Below are 19,502 nucleotides of genomic sequence, written 5' to 3'. Positions count from 1 at the left end.
GGACTTTTCATGTCCCCTTCTCGCTGCTCTTAGCTCTAAATGAACCACTTCAATGAACAACCAGAACTAGCAACCAGAAGCAGCAGGAATGAAACCAAATAAACTCCAACTGACACAGTTTAGCAGCGCTTCACAGGAGGCTCTACAGCATCAAGGATGTCACCTAGAAAGGGGGTGAAATGTCCGCCGTCTAAATTCCCAGGCTTAGCAAACCTACCCACAATAACGGCATCTGGCTCCAATGTCTAATATTCCTAAAATAGTCAAGTGGTGGCAAAAGACAACAGGTTTGCAAGTAAAATTATTCAAAATACAAGATGGGGTAATACATAACATCAGTGGTGCATGGGACCTTGGAGTGGAGAAGCAGTGACGCAGTTTAGAGGGAATATTGCTGGTGTCTTGTCCTCTGTTTATCCCTCAATGAATATCACAGAAACAGATTATCTGGTCATTATCACATTGCTGGTTGTAGGAATCTGCTGTGCACAACTTAGTTGCTGTGTTTCCCATTAGGTTACATCCCAACTATGACTCTACTTCAAAAGGACATTGGCATGTACAAAGATCATGTAAAGTGCCGCATGAATGCAAGTTTTTTTTATTATTATGTTATGGAGATACCGGTCTGGGCTGGGGTATACAAAGTTAAAAATCACACAACACAGATCACCTGATGAAGGAGCGATGCTCCGAAAGCTAGTGCTTCCAATTAAACCTGTTGGACTATAACCTGGTGTTGTGTGATTTTTAACTTCTTTTTATTAACATACTTTGAAAGGAGAATAAATGTTCTCTTAAAGAAATGGCTAAGTAGTCACAAGTGTGATGTACTGCTGTTGTCTATGTTTCAGCTGAGTATCACAGAACAACAGAAAAAGAAAGAAAGCTGGGAGTTGATCTCAGTATTGGAACACTCAAACTTAAACTTATTAATGACAGCGTAATGTTTCTGTTATTATTTTGCATTCCTTTTGAGAACGTGGTAATATGTTCATCTGGTTAATTTTTAACTACTATTTGTATATTACATGAGTTTCTGTGCTACAGCTGTCAAACCTTATTGCAAAAATTAATTCTTATTCGTTTAGTTTTCTTTTGGAAAGTTGTTGGCTTCATTCCATCATTTTTTTTGTCTTTTTGGGAATTCTTGCCAAACTGCAGCTGATTTAAATGAGCTTCACGTGTACCATTTCTTTCAGTTGACAGAGTGGAGGGACTGAAGATTTTGTTCTCTGCAAAGAAAATATATTTTATTCAAGAAGATACTTAACAGTAGGAAGGTTAAAAGATTTCTTTTTGAAATTTCACCAACTCACCTTCTGAAGTGATTTACCTTTAAAATCATGGGAAGTTCTTCAGAAAATGTTAAGATTATAACTGCGTCTAAGGAGCAAGCTGTGTTTTTGAGAAAGAAGGTTAGCTTGTTGAGATCTGTGTCATTTTTAATTGGTACAATAATAGGCAGCGGTATATTTATTTCACCTAAAGGAGTTCTGATGAATTCTGGCAATGTCGGTACATCCCTGGTGATCTGGTTGGCTTGCGGAATACTCTCAATGTTTGGTAAGTGCATATTTTTCTTAATGTTTGTGGAGATACAGCAGACTGACATCTCTGTTCCATAGCACTGAATTAGAGCAAATGTGATGCAGTCCCAATGGCTTAAAGTTACGCTCTTCACAAATTGTTCATATTTAATTTATTTCTTCCAAATCTTAATTAAAGTGTTCATCCACTTCATTGTCCAAACACATTCACCACTTGTGTGTTCATATTTCAAGATCAATATTTTAAAGCAAAGGCTTCCACATGTCTCCATGAACCGTTCGGAGGTGGTTATCAAAAGTACTAAATATAGGCAAGAATATTGTTTATCCGCTCCATTGTCACTGGCATACAACCTTTGAAATCATTTGAAACCTAGCATGAACAATAGCTGAAGACCACACTGTGTTATGATGAGTATCTGAGGAAGATTTCAAATATTTTAAAATGTATTGAAGTTAGAAATTACAATTTATGAAATGGGTTTCAATAAAATGCTTAAAGTATTGGAACATGAGATTCAGCTCAGAATCCTTTCTGAGATTAATGCCTCTTGAAGGTGCTGCTGAATACGTAACCCACATAGCAAACCAGCTGGAAATGGGAACTCATCCCCTGTGAGTACTGAAAATGACCAAATGTGTCCTTTCATGATATCACACAGCCCCATTGATTAATATGCCTATTTGCCACATGTAGATAATGCAAGTCCATCCAACAAATTTTCATTTGACTCATCAAAAATAAAATATTCAGCTGCAAGATGGGCTGGTGCTGGCACTCCTGTAAAGGCTAGGCATCCAGGTTCCAAGTCAGGTGACTTCTGAAGAATTTCGGCTTTAGTAAATCTCTATAAATACTGCAGCTTTCGTTTGAAGGGACTGTGGAGAATTAACAGGGAGTGTTGCTGCATTCTCACAAGGATGGGCAGAGGATTTGGGTATCTGTTCGCACAAAGGCTGCAGCAGTTGTTGGGGTAGCGGTGGCTGTGCATTTGAGTCGGTCATTTAACAGAGAGATGGAGCAGAGGCTAAGGAAAGGACAAGGTCTGTGCAATGCACTCATGCTCACTTGAAGCCGAACTGCTCGGTTGTTCTTCTCAGTGACAAAAGGATGTCTGGCAGCCTTGCCAATGCATCAAGCACCTGAATGTGCGCATTCACCAGTGTCTTCCTGTATCCATCAAGTTCCACTAATAGTACCTGCAAATTTTCTGTCTTTGCCTTAATGAGACTGGGAGCAAGTAACTCATGAACTCTCACTGCCATACCTAAAAAACGGGAACAATTGTCAAGAAATTACAGAAGTTCTTAATTAAAGGTAGCGTGAGTAATTCTTTGAAAATACTCAGCTGATCAGAAAGAACCATCATGGATTTAGAAAAGGGAGTCCTGCCTGATTTTTTTCAGAGATGACTAAAATTACAGACAGGGAATGGATCTTATTTATATGGGGTTTCAGAAGGTATTTATAAGAGATTGTTCACTGAAGTTGAAGCTATGAAATTGAAGGTGAATAATTAACCAGGTTCAGCGACTGACTCACTGACTCAGTTAATGAGCAGGTTATAACTGACTTTATATAACAAAATTCCACAAGCAGCTATATTTGGCTGGAAATGTAAAATTATAAAAATGGATGAATAGATAAAGTGGCCAGCAATGGTGAAATGGAATTCAACATGGGCAAACTAAGGCCAAACACTTTGGATAGAAGGCTAGGACAGAATACCTTTTAATTGTGAAAAACTGGAAACAGTGAACTATCCACTGAGACTTGAAAATCCATGTACATTGACTATTAAATGTCATGAACAGGTACAGAAGGTAAAATAAAGGCAAGTGTAATGATAGATTTTTTTTATTTAGAGAACTTAAACATAAGTCATATTTCAACTTTCTAAAACCCTGGTTAGACCACAACCTGTAAGCCATTCTGAGCACCATATATTTGGATGAATGGAATGATCATGGAAAAAGTGCAATTTAGATTAATGAGATTGGTTACGAAGAATTTGCTTAGGATAACATTACACAAGTACAAATTGCGTTCCCTTACCAAAAGGTTAAGAGATAATTTCGTCTGAATTTTTCAGCTATTATAGGGAACTAATATGATTGAGGAGCCCAGGATGAGCAGGTGTAACCCAGACCTCAGAGCCAGATCTTTCAGGAGTTAAATTAGGAAACACTTCCAAATGCAAAGGCTGGTTTGTCTGCAAACATCAATTGATGCTGTTAACAATTGTTAATTTTAAAACTGAGATTGCTAGTAGTGGCACAGTGGTTAGCACTGCTGCCTCACAGCGTCAGACCCATGCTCTATTCCAGCCTTGGGTGACTGTCTGTGTGGAGTTTGCACATTCGCCCCGTGTCTATTGGGTTTCGTCTGGGTGCTCCGGTTTCCTCCAACAATCCAAAGATGTGCAGGTTAGGTGAATTGGCCGTGCTAAATTGCTCATACTGTTCAGAGATGTGTAGGCTAGGTGCATTAGTCAGGGGAAAAAAAGGGTAGGAGGGTGGGTCTGGGTGGGTTATTCTTCGGAAGGTCGGTGTGGACTTGTTGGGCCGAAGGGCCTTTTCCACTCTGTAGGGATTCTCATTCTAAATTCTAACCCAAAGATATTATTTGATATGGGTTAAAGACCAGTAGATAAAATGTGGTCAAATATCAATCTTGATCTGATTGAACAAGCTCCTCTTGTCAGTATCTCTCAATATAACCATTTAATGGTTCATATCCTGAGAACCAGGAAGGCACAGACGTGCTTAATTGTCAGTATGTCTGATATAAAGACATATGGTCTAGTAGAGTGCACCAATACCTTTTCACTGGATGACACTGCAAGAAAAAACATCTATTATTCCCACATCCATTTTTGTGTGCGGTCATCATTTAAAAGTTTGAGATAAATTAAGTTGAATTGCTTTAGAGCGAGTTAAGTGCATTAGAGTGAGGGGACACCCAATTCCCCTCATTATGCACAATATAGTTTGATCCAGAGTTATTAGGAGAGGGAGGTAGTTAAAAAGGAAGCATTTCCTATCAGGGGAAGAGTCAGAGAACAGCCTGTTCTTCACCTCCCACTGAGGAAGTTAGAGACTCAAAAAAAGACAAACACATCTTCAGATATCAGAAAATAAAATGTGCGTGGAACTTTTAAGGAATTGAAAGAGAAAAATGTGGGGAAAATAATTATATTCAATAACAAATTGTAAGTTGTTGTAGAATGTGATATCTGCTGATATCTTTTCTATTTACTATGCACCAGGAGCTCTATCCTACGCAGAACTTGGAACAAGCATTAAGAAATCTGGTGGACACTATATCTATCTTCTGGAGACTTTGGGACCACTTCCAGCATTTGTTCGATTGTGGTGTGAAATCATTGTAATCAGGTGAGATACCTTTGTGGAATGGTAATAATCTGGTACTTTCTACCAAATGAAATACTTAGCAGGCTAAACTGAAAATGGGAAAAGAGATTACAATGCACAGTTGACCCACTTAATACGTTAATGCAGACAGCCAGCTAAAGGCACCAGGCTGACTTCATGCTGCTTGTTCATTTCCATGACCATGCTAACTGCATTCTTTAGCTACGTATGTCAACAGTAGTCAAACGAAGGCTTCACGAATGCTGTGAGGAGTTCAGGCATTAACCTAAATGATTTGCTGCCTATGGTCACACACAGCTGGGCATTAACAGAGTGCAATCCCTTTCAGTTCTGATATAGGTCAGAGTTGACATGTGGCACTTAGAAAGTAATCTCTTTTACAATAAGTGCACCTTGGGGAAACTGGCAATCCTCACAAATCTGAGCTGTGCCTGCTTGTCTCTTTCAAGTTAGAATTAAAAGTAATTAATTCCCTTTGAATAAAGAGCCCATTAACCTTACACAACAATGAACAAACAAATTACAAATGTGTCCATCTCCAGTATAAATTGTTGCACTGATGTAAGATCTCCCAAACCTTTTGAGAACAAGTAGCCATGATGTTGAGGACATGGGATGTACAAAGTTAGAAGTCACATTAACGGCTCCTGATAAAGAACAGAGCTCTGAAAGTTTGTCATTTCAAATAAACCTGTTGGATTATAACCTGGTGTTGTGTGACTTCTGACTGTGTGAGAACAAGTAATGGCAGCAGTCAGAGCTTGCATGGCAACAGGTGGAGATTTCATAGCATCAGTCTGATCTGCCACTGCCACACTGAGATGTTATGTAGCCTCTGCTTATGTTGCAGTGGAAGCTGAGATATTGGCTGTAGGATGTTGTGTCATGGCTGGATCCACACGTATTCACATGCAGTTGGTGACCACTTACCCACTGCAAAACATGGGCTCCAGACTTCAGAAAACTGTGTGTCAAGTCAGTGCCAACTCCTCCGTGCTCCTTATAAGACCATTAGATAGAGGTGCAGAATTAGGTCATTCAGTCCATCGAGTCTGCCATTCAATCATGACTGATATGTTTCTTAACCCTAACTTCCTGCCCTCTCCCTGTAACCCTTGACCCCCTTGCTAATCAAGAACCTATTTATCTCTGTCCTAAATACACTCAATGACTTGGGCCCCACAGCCTTCTGTGGTACTGAGTTCTAAAGGGTCGTCCCTAAACTGTGAAGCTTTGCCCTCTAGTTCTAGTCTCTCCTACTGGTAGAAACATATTCTCCATGTTGACTGTATCCAGGCCTCTCAGTATTCTGTAAATTTCAATCTTACCAACAGTTTACCAAAGCCTTACCAACATCCTTAACTTTGGTAATCCTCCTGGGTGCCTATTGTCAATGCACGATCAGGAGTTTTCTGTACATCATCCCATTAAAGTCCTCATCCAAGTCCTCTACAGAGGATTCTGGGTGCAATTAGATCTTCCAATAAATTGAAACAGCTGCTAAATTTTCCCATGTCATGCCATAGTGTTCGTGATTCACCCTGTGTTGATTTTGACCCAACACAACTCTGCTAAGTATGAGCAGTGTCGATATTTTAGCTAGTCGATATGAGTGGGGGTTGAAGTTAGAGTGTTTCTCTCTCTAGGCCTTTAGCCTCATGGTCCATTGGCTGGATATCTTGGATATCTGCAAACAGAAATATGAAAGAGCACTGTTGGAGTGAGGGTTCAAGTATAGAAAGAAACATGAATAAGATGCTTACAACATTTGCAGCTTCTACATTAAAACAGGCATTCCATTGGATTGAGGCAGGACCATACAATCATCCTTGATGACTTCAGCACTACTGTTGGCCACTGCATTAGTGATGGCTACTCCATTATCTCCAGCACAATTTCTTTCAATAAGGTCAGCACGCACCAAAGCTACCCCTCCTATGTTTATTTCTGCTACTATTTATATTGGCAATGTTGTCCTCCAAAAGGAACTGACGTAAATCAGTGGGCATGTTTCAAAGTGTTTGGGTGATGTGCATACCATTGTTGAATAGCTGTCTGCAGATTCCAGCTGTGAGACCTGAATGAGCAACTTGTAGAAGTGCTAAGTATGTGACTATGAGGTGAAGTGCATGAATGTCAGGTTTGACTCTTTCTGATAAAGATTGTTAAGTGAGTGAAAGGAGCAGTGAGTAAGCCAAATTGGCAGGATTTGGAATGAAAAAATGTATTGACTAACTATGATTGCTGGTGTAAGATTGTTAAACATTACTAAAAGCATTCAAACTCAATGCTAGACCGGTGTTACTGACCATCACAACATAAGATTTAGGAGCAGAGAACATGCTAACTTTTCACACTATCTCCTGAGGAAAGAGAAACTCTACTCCAGGCCATCTCCTGCATTAATGACACTAGGCCATTCTATTGTCATTCTTTGCTGATGGCCTAATATTGTTCTGCTGCAGCACAAATACACAGCACCTTCAAGAGATGTACAATTTGGCTTTAAACAGTGCTGTTGCATTAAAATAATTCTTACAAAGTTTTATGTGGTGCTTGAATCATGGACCCAAATACATGAACTAGCCAATTAAGTCCCAGCAGAAATAGAATACGCATAAATTATATTGTGTGAGACCATGTGGAGATCACAGCACACAAATATTCTTTTGATTCCAATTGTCATGGTATTTTAAAAATTCATTCATGATGAATATATGAATAGGAAGGGTTTAGAGGAATATGGGTCAAGTGCTGGCAAATGGGACTTGATTAGGTTAGGATATCTGGTGAGCACAGATGAATTGGACAAAAGGGTCTGTTTCCATGCTGTACATCTCTATGACTCTATGTAAGCTGCCCTCGAAGCGGCTGCGGGGGGGATGAGACTGTCACACACCTCCTTCTGGAATGTGCCTGCGCAGAAGAAGTCTGGAGAGGAATGCAGTGGTGTTTGTCAAAGTTCGTCTCGAGCAGCGCTGTGATGCGGAACTCCATGCTCTACGGCCTGTTCCCCGGGACGCACACCGAGACGGACATCAACTGTGCCTGGAGGATCATCAACCTGGTGAAGGACGCTCTCTGGGCGGTCCGAAACCGGTTGATCTTCCAGCTGAAGGAGTTGACCCCGACTGAGTGTTGCAGACTGGCACATTCCAAGGTCCAGGACTACGTGTTGATGGACGCGCTGAAGCTCGGGGCAGCTGCCGCCAAGGCACGGTGGGGAAAGACCACCGTGTAACGTCTGCCTGCCTAAAGAAGAACAGGGGGCCCGCGCAGTAAATTGGGCTCTGCTGACGCCTCAGCTAAAAATGTAATCATACAGACCTGTAAATAGGAATGATTACTCTGTTTCAGTATGCAAAGAAATGGAATGTTTTCATATGTATGGCATGTCCAACTGTACAGACCATCAAAGTATTTTATGAATAAAGTATATTTTTGAAATAAAAAAAAGACTCTATGTAAGCATTTAAGGTCCATCCTTAATTAGCCATGAGAAAATGGTGGTAAACCATCTTCTTGAATTTCTACAGTTCATTTTTTAAAGTCACTAAAGGGATGTGGATGTCACTATCTAGGCCAACAATTATCGCCCATTCCTAATTACCCACGCGAAGTAGTAAATAGACCCTCAATGTTATTAGGGAGGGATTTCCAGGATTTTGCCCCAACAACACTGAAAGAACAGAGATTTATTCCAAGTCAGGCTGGTGAGTGGCTTGGAGGGGATTTTGCTGGTGGTGGCGTTTCCATGCATCTACTTCTCTCGTCCTTCTAGACAGAAATGGTTGTGAGTTTGGAAGGTGCCACCCTCTGGATGAAAATCTTTTCCTCAGATCCCTCTAAACTACTTACTCCTTACCTTAAACATATGCCCTGGAGTCTAAGCCATGCCTGCCATGGAGAAGACATTCTCATTATGTACTCTGTCTGAACTTCTCATAATTTTGTACACCTCAATCAGATACCCTGCCAGCTTCCTCTGCTCCAAGGAAAACAATCCTGGTGAATCTCCTCTGCACCCTCTCTGGAGTAAACACACCCTTCCAATAGCATGGTTACCAGAACTACACACAATATTCCATTTGTAGCCTAATCAATATTTTATCAAGTTATAACAAGATTTCCTTTTTCCAATGTTCTATGCCTTGGCCAATGAAGGCAAGCAACCTGTATACATTCTTCAGCATCCTGTCCACCTGTGCCGATACCTCCATGGACCTATAGACTTGTACACCAAGGTCCCCTTGTTCCTTAGCACTCCCTAGGGACCTACCATTCACTGTTTATGTCCTTCCATTATTAGACCTCCCAAAATGCATCACCTCATACTAATCTGAATTAAATTCCTTTTGCCATTTTCCTGCCCAATTTACCAGCTGATCAATATCAGACTGTAGCCTGTGACCTATCAATAGCACCACCAATTTTCAAGTCATCTACAAACGTAGTAATATACCTTCTCCAAACACATCCAAGCTGTCAATGTATATAACAAACAGCAAGGGTCACAGGCTTCCAATCAAAAATCATCTCCACACTATCCCACTTGGCCTCCTATTTGTAAGTCAAATTTGGATCCAGGTTGCAGACATGTCTTGGATCCTATGGACTCGAGCCTTTTGGACCCGCCTCCATCGAGGACATTGTCAAATGCCTTTCTGGTCCATGTAAACCACATCACCTACACTACTCTCATTAATTTATTTGGTGACCTTTTCAAAAAAATCAATTAAATTAGTCATAAAGATGTCCCTCTAACAAACCTGCGTTGACTATCCTTGACCAATCCCTGCCTTTCAAGTATTGATTAATTCCATCCTTCAGAATTCTTTCCAATAATTTCCATACCACTGATATCTGCAATTACCTGGCTGATCCCTGCTGCCCTTCTTGAACAAAGAAACCACAATAGCTATCCTCAATCGTCTGGCAGTTCACCTGCGGCCAGCAAAGTATTATATATTTCCACCAGGCCTCCAGCAATCTCTTCCCTTGCCTCCCAAAGCAGCGTGGGATGCATCTCTTCAGGCCTTGGGGATTTATGCACCTTTATGGCCTCTAAAATATCTAAAATCTCTCCCTATTAATCTTAACATGTTCTGGAACCTCATCAGGCTAACTGAAATCCTTGACTACAATGTTTTCTCCTCTGTGAATACAGATGAAATATATTCATTTAAGACCTGACCCACATCATCTGGCTCCACGCACAGGCTACCCCTTTAGTCTCTGTTAGATCTCACTATTTCTCCTCTTACTTTTAGTATACTTACAAAAAGCTTTTAATTCATCTCATCTGCCAATGATATTTCATGACCATTTTTTGCCCTCTAATTTCCTTTTTAAGCAACTCCCTACACTCTGTATACATTTGAAGGGCTTCCCCTGTTTTCATGTACTGCGCCTGACATATGTTTCCTTCTTTTTCTTCATCAAACTCTCGATATCCTTAATATCCAAGGTTTCCTGCACTTGCTGCCCATGGCTTTCAGTCTAAGATGAACATGCTGGCCCTGAATTCTCACTATTCGACCTTTAAAAGACTCCCACTTTCCAAATGTAGACTTACCTGCAAGTGGCTGCTCCCAGTCTGTTTGCCAGATTCTCTCTAATGATATTGAGGGGGGAACGGATTTAGAGTGTAGATTTGCTAGCTGAGCTGTAGGTTTGATATCTAGACATTTCATTACCTGGCTAGGTAACATCATCAGCGGCAACCTCCAAGTGAAGCAAAGCTGTTGTCTCCTGCTTTCTATTTATATCTTTCTCCTGGATGGGGTTCCTGGGATTTGTGCTGATGTCATTTCCTGTTCATTTTATGAGGGGTTGATAGTTGGTATCTAGATCTATGTGTTTGTTTATGGCGTTATGGTTGGAGTGCCAGGCCTCTAGGAATTCTCTGGGACAACACATCTATCCTGGGACAGGCTAAGCAAAGACATGCCAGAGAATTCCTAGAGGCCTGTCACTTCAACCACAATGCCATAGATCTAGATACCATCTATCAACCCCTCAGAAAACGAACAGGAAATGACATCACCACAAACCCCAGGAATCCCATCCAGGAGAAAGATATAATAGAATGCAGGAGAAAACAGCTTCGCTTCACTTGGAGGTCGCCACTGATGATGTTACCTAGCCAGGTATTGAAACGTCTGGATATCAAACCTACAGCTCAGCGAGCAAACCTACACACTAAACCTCAACCTGAGCTACAAACCTTCACAAACCTTGCAAAAATAATAATATTGACATTGGCCTTCTATGTTTTCCAACTATTTGGCAATAACCTATGAAAGTGAGTAGCAGAACCTTTGGTCCTGATGCAGATGAATGGACGGTGGTGAGGTGCCCATGGCAGCACAGAGATTATGTGAGGTTAGTGTTTTAGAAGTTCGGTGAGGGTGTGAGCAGGTGTGGGAAGATGTTGGAAGCAATAAGGAGAGGAGCAAAGCATGAAGCTCAGTGGGAGGTGGTGTAGAGATAGAATGGGTTTGAGGAAGCAGAGAGAAGATTGTCATACTTATCCAGGTGAAATGAAGAAAGTCAATGCCCTTCTTATGGCCTTGCAGGCTATTATTCCAGACCGTGCAATGCCAGTTGAGGGTGTCAAATTGTCAAAGAACGGTCAAGCCTACACTGTGTAAACTTTGAAATAAATTATGGAGCACTAAAGCAATTGAATTATACTTAACTTTGCCTGTTAACATAAGCCAGCAGATTTACACTGCATGACTAGTGCTCTACTGTTGATTTCTCAAGGAACCATTATCACAATGTGGTACCATCATTTTCACAGAGTGATTGACAGCTACAAATGGTTATGGACTCTGATGTGTGATTATGATTTCCAATGCTTGCTGTACTTGAATAGAATATTTGTTTTTAATCAGGCTTCACTGAATTGAAAGTGGAAATGTAGTTAATGACTTTTTTTATGTTGAGAGATTTGCAAATATACTCAGAACTTTATGTAATCTTTTCATTTTATTATCTTTGCATGGGTGCTGAGGTGTGCCATCATGGACATTATGTTGGATCAGTTGAGATGATAGTTGAAAGAGCAAAGGATGGTGAGTGCAGGGCATCTGTTAGTTAACATAAGGCTTATAAGAACCATGCAGGGCAGGTGGAAGTTATGAGGTGGGTATGTGTGTGTGGAGATGAGTATAATCTAGCACAGAGGGAATGTGAGATGGAGTTGGGTAGAGTATATGAATTAGCATTGATGGAGCATGGAATGTGTTGGGGAGTGATGGCGTGTGGGGGATGAGGGCTGGAGAGTTGGTTTTTTGTTTTATTCTTATATTTTTGTTACTCTTTCAGACAGTGCCAGTTCACAGGCAGGATTTCAGCTAATCCACATCCACAGCAGCAGCCTACATCCATTGTTCCATGGTCAGTGGGCCCCACGCCTAGGCAGCTCTGCTTCTCGGGTCAGATTTGTGGAGTTGTGGATTGTTTCATCTCTCAGTTTCTGACCTGGGAATGAACGATCCAGGCCAGTGTGAACTACTCAGATTACGCAATGGTTATGTGTAGGCAGTTTGTCATTCCTGCAGTTGAATGAAACCAATGATGCAGAAAATCTTGAGCTCTCTTGTTGTGAATGTTGGCGTGCATAAGGAAAGTGATGTAATAATTGGCTCTGGCAAAGAGAGCTTTGGTGATGTATATGCTGCATCTGTAAATTACAGATTGAGAGCTGGCTGAACTGTGCTTTGTAGCACATTGGAATGACCTGAGGGAAAGCCACTCAGAGCAGTGGTGATTGTCCCTGCAGCAGGAAGTACATGACTACAGGCAACTAGGTCTTTTTGGAGAGGGCTTCAGAACTCACTGTCAATTTCTGTGTGCACCACTGCTGAGACAGAGCGAAAATGAGGACTGCAGATGCTGGAGATTAGAGTCGAGAGTGTGTGGTGCTGGAAAAGCATAACAGGTCAGGCAGCATCCAAAGAGCAGGAAAGTCGACATTTCAGGCATAAGCCTTTCATCACGAATACTGTCTGACCTGCTGTGCCTTTCCAGCACCACACTCTCAACTGCTGAGAGAACCTGGGAATCCCACTACTGACTGTAATCACTGGCACACTGCAAGTAGCCCTCACATGTTGTCTTCAAACTGATCAAAACACTGATACTGCTTTTCCACAGCCTAATCAAAGCAAGAATGTCAGCTAGCTTCAAAAAATGAAACCTGAAGAAGGAACTCACCAAATTAACTATTCCTTTGCCATTTTCTTTAAAAAAATCATGAGGACAAATCATGACAAAATAAACTGTGCTTGCAGTTACTCTTAGAAACCTATTGCACCAGGCTTTACTCAGCTGGGTCAGTGTTGAGCAGATTTTTAAAAGTTGGAATAATAGAAGTAGCCTGAATAGGTGTAGTTGAGCTCTTATAGAACCAGGATTTATAGTATTTTCAGCAGCAGTTATTCTGGGGGTCTCAGCAAGGTTGGAAAGCAGTGAGTCTCTCCCAGCTGCTACACTCTCTCTCTCAGAATTATCTTTTGATGTTCTTTGTTCCTGCAATGGAGAACTGAATATGAGACAATCTATTTTCTGAATTTGTTGTTGTGTATGGGATATTAATATACTGAAACAGTTAATTTGTAGTAGTTACTGTATCTATTATTCTGTTAAGTTTTCCAATGTAGTTGTTATTCCAAGTTCTTCTTTCTTTTGCTGCATTTTAATTACTGTGTTTGAATAAATTGTATTTTGCCTAACATCAAGTAGATTGACCAAGCAAACTGCATCTACAACACAGCACCTGACATTTATGTTTAAAATAAGAAATATTAGGGTCTAGGCTACCTTCTTAATATGACTTGAGGGGAGCTGGTCTGGTCAATAACAATATGAAGTTTCCCATAACTTATTGCACAACCTCTAAGCATACAAGTTGTTGTGAAGTTTGTTGTGTACATAAATGTGTAGAAAGAGATAAAAATTACATTCTAAGAAAGGTGCTCACAAACCTCAATTTTTTGAAAGGATTGAGTTGGAATTTGCAATATATTTTTGTTTTGGTGTTTAATCTCCAAAATTTTGGATGATGTTTTGTATAATTATGAGGAGAAATGAAATGTAAAGTTATGCAATTAAAAAAGGAGTGCTAGTTAACCTCTCCACTTCTCTCATAAACACACATAAATTCCATACAATGTTTACATTCTGCTCCACAATAAAATGTCCCCTTTATTTTGAGCAGACCGGCAATCACTGCTGTTGTTGGCTTGTCGTTTGGACGCTATATTATTGAGCCGTTCTTTGCCCCTTGCCAAGCTCCAGTTTTGGCAGTAAAACTTCTCACAGCTGCAGGAGTCTGTAAGTAACATTGGTATACCTGTCAGTCACAGAAATATGATCTGTGTTACATAAGGTTAGCATTTGGGACTGAAATTTCTCATGTTTTTAGATATGTAAATACTGTAATTTGAGTTGCATGATTGAGCAGGTTTTAACTGCAGGGTATACTGCTTGGATTTGGTAGGTTCATTATGATCACATTTAACTATTGCTAAGAGTTACAGAAAGTACCAACTAAAGTATAAATATCCTTTGTTTTTCATTTATTTATTTTCAACTTAGAAGCCTGAGTAGCCCATTCAGTCCCTTAAGCCTGCTCCATCATTTGATAAGCTCCTGTGTGAACCATTGTGGCCTCAACCCTTTCCAGTCTACACACCTTTGTCTCTCTTCTTTTTTTAAATTAATTCATGTGTGTCACTGGCTGGCACAGCATTTATTAGAGTCATAGTGATGTACAGCACAGAAATTGATCCTTCTGTCCAACTTGTCCATGCCGACCAGATATCCCAATCTATTCTAGTCCCATTTGCCAACACATGGCCCACTTCCCTTGAAACACTTCCTATTCATATACCCAACCAGATGCCTTTTAAATGCTGACAGCCTCCATCACTTCCTCTGACAGCTCATTCCATATACGCACCACCATCTGTGAGAAAATGTTGCCCCTTAGGTCCCTTTTATATCTTTCCCCTCTCACCTTAAACCTATGCCCTCCAGTTCAGGACTCCCCCAACCCAGGGAAAATACATTATCTATTGATCCTATTCCCCCTATCCCTAGATGCCCTTGCGAAGGGGTGGCGAACTGCATCCTTGAACTGCTCAAGTCCTGCTATAGGTAGTCTCACAATGCTGTCAGAGAGAAATTTCCAAGATTTTGACCCAGTGACACTGAAAGAGGACTGATATTTTCCAAGTCAATATGGTAGGCAGCTTGGAGGGGAAGTTGCAGGTGGCAGTGTTCCCATGTATCTGTTACCTTTGTGTTTCTAAATAGAAGTGGTTATGGATTTGGAAGGTTTTGTCTAAGGATCTATGGTGAATTTTTGTGGTGCCTATAGTACGTTGTATACACTGCTGCTACTGAATGCCTGTGGTGGAGGGAGTCGATCTGGGTGGTTGTGATGCTAATCAAGCAGCTGCTTTGTGCTGGATGGTGTCAAGTCTCTGAAGTGTTACTGGAGTTGCACTCATCTAAGCAACTTGACAGTATTAATTCGCTCTCCTAACATGTCTTATCGATTGTGGACAGGCTTTGAGCACTCAGAATGTGAGTTACTTGCTGCATGCCTCCTAGCCTCCAATCTGATCTTATATGACTATGCATGACTGCATTTTTGACTGGTCCAGTCAGTTTCTGGTTAACAATAAGACCCAAATCCTCCTTCCCTTTACTTCTTGATTTCCAAGAATTTTTGTGATGTTATTTGTGTCTTCTACTTTGAAGATCGGCAAAAAATGCTTGCCAATGCATTCATCACAATTTTCTTATTTCTCATTATTAATTTCCCACAGTCTATCTCTTGAAGAGCAATGTTCACTTTTATTTTATTTTTTCTTTTTTCAATACCCATAGAAATTCTCGCTACCTGTTTTGTATTTTTAGCTAGCTCTCTGACAATTAGTAATTTCTCCCTTCTTATTTGGCTGAAAATTCTTTGCTGCATTTTAGTGTGTCAGAAAGAGCTTTCTTTCTGGTTAGGTCTAGAATGTGGAGTTCTAAAACAATTGTCCATCACCTGGGTAAATTTCCAATAAGGACAGCAACTAGGCCTGATCTCAGTCGGTCCATTCTGTGGGCAAGACCTCCCATCACTTGCCCCACGGCTGGTAAAATTGCAGATCTGCTTAGTACTTTTGAGTTCTTAATTATGGTATTTTAAAACTACTGTTGGTTTTGTTTCATGACAAAGATCTTGTTCTGTGTTTCTCCTTCCTGCAGCTTTGGTGGTATATATAAATTCCTGCAGTGTGAACTGGACTGCCCGCATTCAGATTATTCTCACAATTTTTAAACTGCTGGCAATAGGATTAATCATTGTTCCAGGGATGATGGCCTTGTCTGAAGGTATGAAATATCCAAATATAGCTTATTTGATCTTGAGAATCTTTTTCCAAGTCATACATATACAACACAGAGGATGTCATCATATGTGTACTAGATCTCTGAAACAGCTGTCAACAACTTCTCACTTTCACATATTAGTTTCACAATTTTTTAATTAACTTGTTTTATTTCAACAATATTCACATTTTCTCTTAGAAGTTACTGTCCAATTTGTTTCCATGACTGGTTTGTGTAGGACATTGCATGACCGAACACACCGCTGCAAAAATAAAATCTCCAAAACTCTTTTGTTCATTTGGCGACATTGAAATTAAATCCATTAGTTACTGCCTATTGATTATTAGAAATAGTATTTCCCAATTTAGCAAAATGTTTCATTATGTTGGATATTTCTATCAGATCTCCTCTTAAACTACTTTGTTTCCATAAAAAAAGTCTCCAATTTCTTTAGTTTTTTTCGTAACTAAAGTTTCTCATAGCTATGTTTCTCACGTCTGCTTTCTATCCTATATTTAACATTATTCCAAAAGAAAGCAACCAAATTTGGACACACTATTCTATATTTGGTCTATTCAATCTTTTATATAGGATTAGTATTATCCCTTAGGGCATGTATTCCAAAACCTTAATTACAAGAAGTATTTTATGACACGATTTTTATTTATAAAATTTTTAGTTTATCCCATTAGCTTTACAACAAATATTTATCAGTATCTGAAGTATCTTCTACTAATACATTACTATTTACAGGATATAAACTGTCCACATTATACCTCCCTAAGATGTACCATGATGCACTTCTCAGCAATTAATTTAATCTGACTATTTAACAATCTATGAACCTGTCAGCTTTTCTTTGATTTTGAGTTTATTCTTAATTACTATGCGTTTTGTTAATTACCAATCTTTCTTCATATTGTCTCTTAACCTTACCAATTTTTTTCTCTCCATATTTTCTCTGCGTGGCTTGATTAAATTTCTGCATTATTGGGCTTATATCTGTTTTGTAACCTTTATGTAATTGTTTTATAGAGAATCATAGAATCATTATGTTGGAATGCAGATTCACACTGTCCATGTATCTGAATATCTTTGCTGTTGGTAGCTTTGGTATAAATGAATTCAAAAAATGCAGCTCAGCAGGGATGTTTTGTGAGGCAGGCTTAATTGCTAGCTATTCATCCATGTCTAAGAGTCTGTGACACATTGGTGTGGTCATTTTCTTTTTAATTTACTCATGGCATGTGAGTATTGCAGGCTGGGTCAGCATTTATTGTGCAACCCTCATTGCCCTTTAGAAGGTGATGGTCGGTGCATTCTTGAATTATTGCAGATAGACAAACAATTTTGTTAAAATGGAATTCCAGGATTTTCACTCAGCAACAGTGAAGGAACAGCAATATATTTCATATCAGCATGGTGAGTGATATGGAAGCAATGGTGTTCCCATGTATATATTGTCCTTGTCCTTATAGACGGAAGTGATGAGTGGATAATTGGAAGGTCTTGTCTCAGGAACCTGGGTGAATTTCTGCAGTGCATCTTGTAGATGGTACACATTACCACTTCTGAACATCAGTTGTGGAGGGACTGGATGTTTGTAAATGTGGTGCCAATCAAGTGCGCTCTTTGTTCTGGATGGTGTTCTGCCTCTTGAGTGTTGTTGGAGGCAAGCAAGGAGGGAATATTCTATCACACCTGTCTTGTGCCTTGTAAATGATGGACAAGCTTTGGGGAATCAGGCAGTGAGTAACTCGCTACAGTGTTCCATCTGTTGTAGCCAATATACTTCAAAGACTAGTCTAGCTCAGTTTTTGGTCAACCTCCAGGATGTTGATGATAGGAGATACAGTGATTTTTCTCTCATTAAAGATGGTCATTACTTGGCATTTATGTGGCATTCATGTTACTGAGCAATTTTCAGTCCAAGCCTGGATATTCTTCATGCCTTGCTGCATTTGAGCATGGACTGCTTCAGTATCTGAGGAATCATGAATGGTGCTGAAAATTATGCAACCATCAGCAAACATCTCCATTTCAGATTTTGCAATCGAGGAGAGGTCAGTGATGAAGCAGCTTATGGCGGTTGGACACTATCCTAAGGAACTCCTACAGAGATGTCCTGGAGCTAAAATGAGTGATTTTCGACAACCACAAGCATCTTCCTACATGCCAAGAAGTACGATCCCAACCAGTGGACAGTCTTCCCCCTATTACCCATTGATTTCTGTTTCGCTTGGGCTCTTTGATGTCACACTTGGTCAAATGCAGCCTTGATATCAACGGCAGCCACCTGACCTCCCAGTGAGAGGGTCAGTGAGGAGGTAGTTACTCAGCAAGAGCTGAAAGATAACACTATTGATGACACATTCTAACACTTTACCGATGACCAAGAGAATATTGATGGCCCTGTAACTGGCTGGGTTGGACTTGTCCTGCTTTTTGTGTTCAGAATGAAGTGATTGAAGAGGTAAAGCTGAGCACATCACCTTGGTTATTGAGTAATTGGGACACAATGTATTTTGTACTTGACTTGGATCACAAAATGTATTTCAGAAGTAAAAGAAGACTCAACAACAGCAATTTGCTTAAATATGAAGTTTATTAAGTAATGATTTAAAAAAATGGAAAATAAAGAAAGCAATGAGCCTCACACCCTTCTGTCCATGGAGATCCCTCAATTGATGGCTGGTCTGGAGGCTGAGGTTTGCTTTGGCACTGTTTGTAATCCCAGTCTGAGGAGAAGTTCAATAACTCAGAACAAAACCCTCTGTGTTATACAGTGTAAAAAACAACAAGTATAGAAAAGCAAGTTGATTATGTCATCTTCGGCATGGACAGGAACGTGAGTTGTCCATTGCAAGGACTTATTCAAGGTCACGCAGCTTTCCAATATCATCAACAATTCTAACCCATCCTACACAGTACTGTAACTGTATTTTCTGGGGTTCATGTCATTGACAGTATGCATTATGAGTCTTTTGATGTATTGTTAGTTAGTGTCAGTATGCATGGAAGGTAGCACTAAAATAAAACAAAGGACTGCAGATGCTGGCACTTTGAAACACACAAAAACAGAAAATACTGGAGAAACGCAGTGGGCCTGGCACTACAGTAGATTATCCAAACATCAATTATCCAAATTTTGGATTATCCAAA

At 40.1% G+C, this 19,502-nt stretch overlaps 1 protein-coding gene across 1 annotated transcript in view; it reads left to right on the top strand.

Annotated features, from left to right (window-relative positions):
• The first annotated feature begins 1,346 nt into the window (after positions 1 to 1,346).
• LOC132825069 (cystine/glutamate transporter-like) overlaps positions 1,347 to 19,502 on the top strand; it is a 74,720-nt gene continuing 56,564 nt past the window's right edge. The window contains exons 1-4 of the mRNA XM_060840077.1: positions 1,347 to 1,566; positions 4,820 to 4,946; positions 14,173 to 14,288; positions 16,218 to 16,343. Of these exons, the coding sequence (XP_060696060.1) occupies positions 1,347 to 1,566; positions 4,820 to 4,946; positions 14,173 to 14,288; positions 16,218 to 16,343 (589 nt within the window). The remainder of the gene's footprint in view (positions 1,567 to 4,819; positions 4,947 to 14,172; positions 14,289 to 16,217; positions 16,344 to 19,502) is intronic.

This window comes from Hemiscyllium ocellatum, chromosome 19 (assembly GCF_020745735.1).
Source record: "Hemiscyllium ocellatum isolate sHemOce1 chromosome 19, sHemOce1.pat.X.cur, whole genome shotgun sequence".
Lineage (NCBI taxonomy): Eukaryota > Metazoa > Chordata > Chondrichthyes > Orectolobiformes > Hemiscylliidae > Hemiscyllium > Hemiscyllium ocellatum.
The sequence above is the reverse complement of the archived record's forward strand: the minus strand, read 5'-3'. Positions and strand labels throughout refer to the sequence as shown.